Source organism: Rhopilema esculentum, chromosome 18 (genome assembly GCF_057945365.1).
Source record: "Rhopilema esculentum isolate cy_ngs chromosome 18, ASM5794536v1, whole genome shotgun sequence".
NCBI lineage: Eukaryota > Metazoa > Cnidaria > Scyphozoa > Rhizostomeae > Rhizostomatidae > Rhopilema > Rhopilema esculentum.
In genome coordinates this window covers 4144521-4153819 of record NC_142832.1, presented here as the reverse complement: position 1 = coordinate 4153819, position 9299 = coordinate 4144521, and the positions used below count along the sequence as shown (strand labels likewise).

Sequence of the window (9299 nt, the reverse complement as noted above, 5' to 3'; positions counted from 1 at the left end):
TGTGAAAGAATCCTGCTGGAAAAGTTAAATTAGAAGCGAGAAGAAGGGAAATGAAAAAAACAAGTAGAGAAGTAATGGTGGTTTTAAAATAAACACTAGAAACAGTTTTTGTCTTTCGGGTACAATCGTTTTTTAATAAAAATGACCTCAAGCTAAAGCTGTTTCGAGTTCTAATTCTCAGAATTAACAAAAACAGAGGTTCATATATTTAGCTCTGTTCTACACCACAGGCAAAGTTCCTGCATTCACTTTTCATAAAAAACTAGAAAGAATGGTGGCGCACTTTCCCTCACCATCAACAAACTGAATATTCTCTGATCTAACATATTTCCTTAAGAAAAAGTCTAAATTCAAATGAACGCGATTTCAAATTTCTTGAAATCTTATTAGCAGCCAGGCGTTTAGAACAGAAAAAAGGATATTCAAGTCCTTGCACAAACGTAAAAGACGAAAAAGAAATCAAAAAATTTAACAGATGATTTCTGTCGATCTTTTATTGGAATTTTTCGATACATTTATCTGGAGAAAGTAGAGGTCTCCCAGATATACTCTTCAATTCATGCAGAACGTTTTAGGACCCATATTTCTCAGGGTATTTTAGGAAATTTCAGGACGTTGGCCCATTTTTTATGCTCAAAAAGATATAAGTGATCAAAGCAAATACGTGAAGGATACAAATATAATTCAAATCTTATAAGACCATACCACTTAAATACTTACAAGCATGCATTTACTAACGGACTACATTTAGTACAACTGAAGTACTACAAGTTTCACAGATAGCCATAAATCCCACCACCCACAAACAAATTTGAATCTTCCAATTCACCTACGTTACTTCAAAGTAATGGCACTGTAAATGGATTAGACGAAAATGTTAAAGATTGTGCGGCCACCGTAGCTCGACAAAAACTGACCACGTGCGATTCATCGGGGAATGATAAACACACGCAATCGAACGAAAAATTTCGGAAATTCTAGTAACGTGAATCTCACTAGAGAGTAAAAGAATGATGAACAGCGCCCTTTGGGAATACAACATCGCTTCATACTTAGTGAACTATCAAACAAACCTCGGTTTACTTCGACGTAATATAGGTATGAATGGTGAATAGCACCCCTTGGGGAATACAACATCGCTTGTAGGCGCTTCAAACTTAGTTAACTTTAAACAAACCTCGGTTTACTTCGAAGTAACACAGGTATTTTGGAAGACAGGAAGATATTTATCATTCTGCATATTGTTTGTTTAGCTCTCGACCAATGATGAGTCTACGAACTTCGCTTGTTCCTGCGCCAATTTCGTACAATTTGGCATCTCTTAGAAGCCGTCCAGTCGCGTAGTCGTTAATGTACCCGTTTCCACCTAGAAGCAAAGGAGAAAAATGTCAGAAATCGAGCTTTAAAGTTTTATAAAAGTGGTTTATTATTTGTGGATCCACACTGTAGATGTTGTGACGCATGTCTCGAATTGTTTTTATTTTCAAAGTCAGTTAGGATTGCATCTAATTGTAAATTAGGCATTTTAATACACATTGCTCTTAGTTTAATACTTTCGCTTAATGTTTGTCAAGTGACAGGTCCGTTTGGAGAACATATAATCTGAAACTTAATCGGGACAAATATTGTAAATGAAATGAGTCAAAAAGACGGGTATTAGGGACAAATAAGTGTAATTTATCGTTTTCTTTCTACAAATAAGGATCGGGTTTTATTATTAGGCCTATTCGGCACGTGTCAGGTACATTGATCAAGCCAGGTCCTTAGATGATAATTAAGAATATTATTACCTAGGCACTGGATTGCCTCCAGGGCAACTTGAGTCGCGTTCTCTGCTGCATACAAGATAACTCCAGCACAGTCCTACAGTTGCAGAGAAAACAGCGGTTAAATTAAATACAAACAAAGCAGATGAGCTGTCATTCAAGAGAGTGCTTATTTCGGGGGGGGGGGGGGGATCACTCAATCGAGGATTGACGGCACTGAAGCAAAGGCATTAAAACGATGTAAGTGCGTCAGGTTTATTACAGGCATTTCAATGGGGCCACGAACAAATTTAGATTGATAAGTAGAGTTCAATAAGCTTTAAGTATTGGAGAAAACTGAATTGTCGGAAAACTACATCCATTACCATAAATATTATTAATATCAAATGTTCTGATAGACAGTGTTAAAAGCCCGAATAGTCCCATTAATATCTGAATCAAGCAGAGATTAAAGGGTAACAACACTATATAAGATTAACAATATATTGTGTTCTGTTTGTATCTTTTGTCAATGAACTGTTGGATACTTCTGTTACGTTGATATAAAGAATGTTTGGATGCAAATTAGTCAGCTTTGCGACTGAAGAACTAGAGAAATAGTTTTATTCTTCTCTCTCAGGGCCTTCTCTACCAAACCAATTAACAGTATATAGCATAAACAGTAAATACACGGAGGCTGGATACTAACACCTAGCAGAGACTGGAAACGCATTTATCATATTTTTTATTTGCCTAATGATCGCATTAAGCGTGGAACTTGTAACTTAGAACAGTTCTTTTCAATACACCTAAGCGGGTACAGTTCTGCCTATACGATAACGACCACTATATGACAGACTGGTAAACAGAAGTTTTCATAGACTACTATACAAGAAACAGATATATGACGCTAAACAGTTGCTCGCATTAAGCGTGATACTCGGAGTTGCAATTCAGAACCGTCCTGTTCTATACACCAACTCGTGTACAGTTCTGCCTAAATGGCATCGAGCACTATATGATAGATTGGCAAAACAGTAATTTCAATTACCTTATTATTGAAGTGCTTTTGATCACATGCTCTGGCAACAGTGTAGACGTATGAACGGCAGGCACTCAGTCTAACATACATATCAGCCATTTTCCCTTGCATAAGCTATAACAGAGAAAGTAACCAATATATCTTGATAAAGATGTATCTATATAGCCAAGTTTACAACGTATTGGCTTAAAAAACAAATATTTGGTATCTTACAAGTCTTGAAATAGGATTCTCCTTTCATTATAGTATATAAGTGTATAAGAAAAATATTTAAGCATGTAAAAAAATCTTGAAACGATGAATCCCTGCTCGAGTATCTAATACAAAACTACTTAACTATACTAAACTTAAGACAAGCTCGCCTCATAGGCCCGTAGCCAAGGGGCGGCATGGGGTTGGCGATGCCACCTCTGGAGCAAGAGAATACCAGCTGTTTGCCAACCAGAGAATTTTGTCTCTAAATGATGAATGGGGTTTTCCCCGTTCTCATTTGATTGACATGGCAATTTGAGTCAAGCTATCCCTTTTTATTGGAAAAGTTTTTATTGGGGTCTCTTATTATCCATGAAGGACTTAAGATGGTGCCAGGTGCTCAAAAACCTTTTGCCGCTAAGCAAAAATTTAAAACAAATTGCTGAAAAGTCTACTTGCAACAGATCTGGGGAGTTTGAAATCCTTACTCCACAGGCCTGGCAAAGGGCTTGTTTCAAAACATTCTAATCAAATATGGTATAGTCAAAATCTTATGCGTCTTAGTCATTAAATAACCAACATGGTATTGTTAAATCTGCTTGTATCAAACATGGCCTACACAAATCGTTATATCACTGTAATGTTAATGATCACATTGGACTGTCTATTCATGTTTTTTGTCGTGGTTTTCCTTCTGAAGTTTATATAAACATTGTGAAACAACATACCTATAACTTTTAATCTACAATGTAAGAATTATTGCAAAATGTTTGACAGAATGAAATAAAATATACTAGGTGCATACCTGAAAGTGGCCAATTGGTGTGTCAAAGGCTTTTCTCATATGGCAGTAAGGAAATGCAATATCCAGGGCGGCTTGCATAATTCTGAAAACGTGTAGAGGTTGACAATACAAAATGCAGGATAAGGCTAGGCAGCTGATTACGGACGATAAATTGGTTGATAATTGCATTAATTGACTAGATGAAAATTTAGATTAATGAAGTCTGTTTTTAAAAGAATCTATAAACTAATATCAACTTGAAATTTGAACAGCTAAATTGTCAAACGTTTACACATTAAGATATATTTCACATAGAGATATAAAGACCCCAAATGCAAGCGAATATCTTTCTACAGGAAGTCGCAATAGAGTCCCTACGTGTAAAAAACCACAACCCAGTATTCTACATAGAACAATGAGGATGTCACAATTCGCAACAAAAATACAAGCGAACAAATCTTCTAGTAAACTTCTACAGAAAATCGTAACAGAGTCCCTACGTGTAAAAAACCATGGCTATATGCTACATACAACTATGAAGATCCCAACAGTTTGTCACAAATACAAGCGGCCAAATTTCTACAGGAAGTTGTAATATAGTTCCTACGTATGAAAAACCTTAACCAACTATTTTAAACTTAAGAGCATCCTTCAAAGCACATTTAAAGAGCCAGTGGACCAACATAAAATTCCTTGTAAGGGCAGTCCTTTTGAATATTTAATCTTTTAGTTAAAGTCGACTTATAATTCTACATATATGACATTTTTGTAAATTTACATTACAATTCATTAGTTTAATTAAAGATTAAGGAAGTAGGTCACACCCATTATTTATAATAAACAAAACTCGTAATTTTTGTTGTTGGGTCCAGTGCTAAATGTTTCATAAATGCTTCTTAAATACCAAATGCAGAAAAGCTACTTTTTAGAAGCACAAAAATGCAACACGAGATTAAATGAAATAGAAAACCTAATAAGTAACAAGGAGCTTTTCTTTCTATTTATCTACGACCGTTAAAAATGAAACAAGTGCGTAATCGTTGAAAAGAATCATTTTCATCCCTTCTTTAAAAGAAGGATTTTAGAGCAGTCTCCCTTGAAGTTGAGGGTGATCAGTGCTACGGTTACTTGAATTTAGGGCTCTCTTTACTTATAGAAAGTTTCCTATGAAAAATTAATGTACAAAGGACAGGAGAAGGAAATTGGCGGAGAAGGACAGAAGTCATAAAGACAGGAGGATAAAAATGTGGTCCTAAAAGATTACCCCAATGGTCCAGCAGCAAGGACGAGCCTCTCGAGGTCCAAACCACTCATCAATATGTAAACACCTTTGTTTAGAGGTCCCATGACATTTTTCGCTAAGAGGAAATGTACAAGAATCATCAGATTTTGGAGTATTTAGGCCGGTTATTTTCTGACGCATTTAAAGGTTTGCCTTAGAAAACAATGAATCAAAATCAGCGTTAGGGAAATACTGATTCACAACAAGAGTTTTAAGGTTAGCAAAAAAAGATAAAACCATATTCAAATTACAAGTGAAAGTTATCAATCCATCAAAGATTTACGTTTCAAATTCTGATGAACATAAAATGATTGGATATAGAGTGATAGATGACATATTTTAACTGCTTTGAAATGAAATGAAACGAAACAAGACTGCATTGCAAGCATCGTGGAATATTTTGTGACCGTCCTAGATTCATTAGACATCAAGTATGATTGCAAATGGAAAAAATATTACAAGTATCAATTGATAATAGAACAGGTTACATAATGATATCAGTAGTACCTGGCAGTGCCTTAATAATAACTGCAATATCGATTTTACACTGAAGATAAAATTTGTCATGTTAATAAAACTTTAATACCTGGCACTTTGCAGTCTTCAAATATTAGTTCACATGTATTTGATCCCCGCATTCCAAATTTGTCTAATTTGGTATTTGTGGAAAAACCAGGCATACCCTATTATATGTAGAATGCAAAAGGAAATAAATCACCAAGAATAAAGTAAAAATAAAAATCACACTGTAAGGAGATAGCACAGAAGGGCGGACACATATAATACTAAAGTACTTTTCCCCTGACACTCGGATAATGTAAATAGGAAGGAGAAAATTTATATCCAGATGTGGATTGAAAGTAACGGAAGAGGAAGAATAGCCCCTTTGATTGGTTCTTTGTTATTAAAAACTGCAGCTACAGCAACCTGGTTTTAAATTGATTTCATTGCTTTGTGAAAAGAGGCTTTTCAAAATCGTTGCTCATTGGCACGAGGAAGGATGGTCAGTTTTCTGACAATTACATCAGAAAACAACAAATGAAGTTATGACTTCAATGACTGATGTGTTTCTACTTCCAAATTCATTTTAAATGTCACAGTTTTTAAAGATTTTTGTGCTCAAAATCAACTTTGCAAAAACGCATTAGTATAGGAGGAACCATAGAATTACAAGGCCTAACTTTACTCCAATATTCACAGAACTTACTTGCAATTTTTGAAAAAATTTAACAAACACTATGACAAAAATAAATGATTGAAATATTTGGAACTTAAATATTAGTATCTTGAACAGGTCTCAGGCTTGAGAGACGAATGAAATATATCTTACCTTCTCTATAAGAAAGGTGCTTATTCCATGCTGTTTGGCTTCCATATCCGTCTTAGCATAAACAACAAGAACATCAGCATCAGGTCCATTGGTGATCCAAAATTTGCTTCCATTCAGAACATAATAGTCTCCTATAAATAAAAGAAGTTTCGAATAATACAATGCTTGGTAATAATACCAATTCAACAGTAGCTTTATCTAAATGAATGTTGCTGAATCTCTGGAAGGCAATTATGTGTCCTGTTTATTCAATTGAAGAGTACTATGCTAGATTGTGCTATGCTAGGCTAGATTGTGCTATGCTAGTTGAATTTCTGACGTTATTCATTATTTCATCTTTGCTTTTCTCAATCAATAAACAAAAAATATAATCATCTAAGATACAAATGTCATTAAGAAAAAGTTTGGTCCTTTTCTATCCAATAAAGGTGTATGCTGTAAACCTACAGAAAGTGGTGGATACAAAATTCAAACATACGCACCTTGTTTATCAGCTCTAAGTTTCATTGAAACAACATCAGAACCTGAATTGTGTTCACTCATTGCAAGAGCACCAATGTGCTCTCCCGAAAGGAGCTAGAAGAAAAATCTTTATTCAGGATCTTTCACAACATATCGTTTATAAAGGATTTGCTATTGACCTAAAAATTATTTGATAACTTCATAAGAAACATAAACTAACCTTAGGTAGGTATTTTGCCTTTTGTTCCTCTGAACCGTGTCTTGTGATTTGGTTTATGCAGAGATTTGAATGGGCACCATAGCTCAAACCAATGGCACCTGAAGCTCTACTTAGTTCCTCATTGATGATGACATGCTCAAAGTAACCAAGACCCAAACCTCCATCAGATTCTGTAAAGTAGCATACAGTAGGGTTTAAGGCCATAAATTTTAAAAATCTAATAAGACAATGGGATGGACTGAACTGCAATTAGTGCCTGTCAGCTTCTGCCAGTCAATGCAAATTAATCTTCAAAATAGAAGCTGTAATTATTAAATGTATTAGTTTGTAGAAATATAGAAATATCCTATGTTCTATATATATTGAACTAAATAAATTTACAACAACACAGGTATGATAAAGGGAACAAATTATACAGGATGTATGGTTTCACTGTAGAGTAGAATCGTCAAAAGCAAAAGTCATTAATTATCAAGAGGGAAAGTGACAATGTGCAGCTTATCTAGAGGCTTGAGGCTGACTTATCATGATAACATAACCAAAACCAAAGTTAGAAATATCCAAAAAATGGAACAAGCATAAGTTGACAAAAATTAACATAATATACATTAGACAACTAGTCACACATTCAGTTTTATTTCAGTTTAAGACAGCTGGCTGAAAGAAACTTTAAATGGAGAAAAGTAAATCTTGATTCTTGTTAAATATTGAAATCATCTCCTTGCTAGAAGTGATTTAGAAAAGTGTGTCCACTCTTGTCAAAAGTTATTCCAATTGAAGGTCATACTCGCTTAAATATTTCTTAGTAATGCAGCCCTGTGTATAAGGGGGTATTTTATATGGAATTTCTCAGCGGCATTAACATCGTTAGTAGCATTTTTCAGAATTTTTGATGTCTCTTTTTTGTGATAAATGCTGCACATATTTGTTGTTCACAAAATTTTCAACATAGAATAATACATTTGGAAATCATTGCACAAGAAATTTTTATCACAAACTGATTTAGTTCATACAATTTAGTTATCTGGATATTACTCTAAAAAATACCTTAATGATTTATTCTTTTAGAACTTTCCCAATCTGTATTTAAATTGCTTCTTTGAACTGATGTCTTACCTGGAACAGTTACTCCATGGACCCCTAAATCTCCAAGCTTTTTCCAGAACTCCTTCAAAAGAAAACACATATTTGAAGGAATATATTGGAAATCAAAGTTCTAGTAGCATAACTTGGAAGAAGATATTTAGAGGATATGGTATTATGAAAATTGTTGATTCTGAGTTCATGCATCTCCTCATTACATTATCGTGCATCTCAGTTCATGCAAAATGCTTTATGTTTTAAGAATTTAAGCAATCAAAAATCAGAATGAAAAAAAAGATGATTAACCTTTAGCACCCTAGAATAAAATAAAAACTAACCCTCATTTTTGGCCATCCATTTTCTTTGTCAATTTGGTCAGCATAAGGGGCAAGCTCCTTTTGTGCAAAGTTGTAAATGGTCTCTCTCAGCTATGCAAAAATTAGAATTAGACCAAAATTTAAATGCATGGCTATATAACTCGTTCATCAAAAACATATAGAGGTTATTATTTAAAACTTAGAAATGGAACTTAAGGATAACAGAAATGTAATACATTCATGCAGATATTCTTCATTTGCTTTCTCTGCCAGCTTTCTCAGACATATGGTTTGTTCTGTTTTGGCTTGGTCATAGAAAATAAAACGAGATTTGCGTACATTGGCGATTGGTGATTTCAAGGAATGAATCCCATGTATCGATAGGTAGGTACCAAATAGTCCTCTCACAAAATATTCTTAGTCTCAAACAAGCCAGAGCAGTCGAAACTATAGCCCTCTTAAAAATGAGGCTCTTGAAATAAAGATTTATCTATGCTATTTTTTAAGCTCTATCAAACATCGTGTCGGGAACGGGTAATTTTTTCGAAACAAACTAGCGATATCCGATATGTTATTATAATTACGCAATGTTGTTGGTAAAGGTAAAGACCTGAATTTGATCTTCATTGAGTCCAAAAAGAACATCATCCACTCCGGTTGCAGGCAGACTCTGTGCTGCGGCAGGAGCTAGCTGAGATTTATTGGCAACAGTCTGGAAAACAGCACGGCGTACGTGATGAGTGGTCCTCGACAGGAACGCCATCTTTGCTTCACACACGCAAGATTGTTATGATAAATGAATACGAGACTAGCTTCTCCGCAGCGGCGATTAGAAAAGTATT

The 9299-nt window shown here is 34.7% G+C and overlaps 1 protein-coding gene across 1 annotated transcript; it reads right to left on the bottom strand.

Annotated features, from left to right (window-relative positions):
- Window positions 1–665: 665 nt before the first annotated feature.
- On the bottom strand, window positions 666–9260 carry LOC135681013 (isovaleryl-CoA dehydrogenase, mitochondrial). Its single transcript, XM_065195267.2, has 12 exons — window positions 9068–9260; window positions 8479–8568; window positions 8174–8225; window positions 7058–7227; window positions 6858–6951; window positions 6376–6506; window positions 5632–5728; window positions 5028–5121; window positions 3785–3866; window positions 2797–2901; window positions 1791–1863; window positions 666–1366 (listed from the first exon to the last, which is right to left on the bottom strand). The coding sequence occupies exons 1-12, from the start codon at window positions 9218–9220 to the stop codon at window positions 1230–1232; spliced, it is 1278 nt and encodes a 425-aa protein (XP_065051339.2). The 5' UTR covers window positions 9221–9260; the 3' UTR covers window positions 666–1229.
- Window positions 9261–9299: the final 39 nt, after the last annotated feature.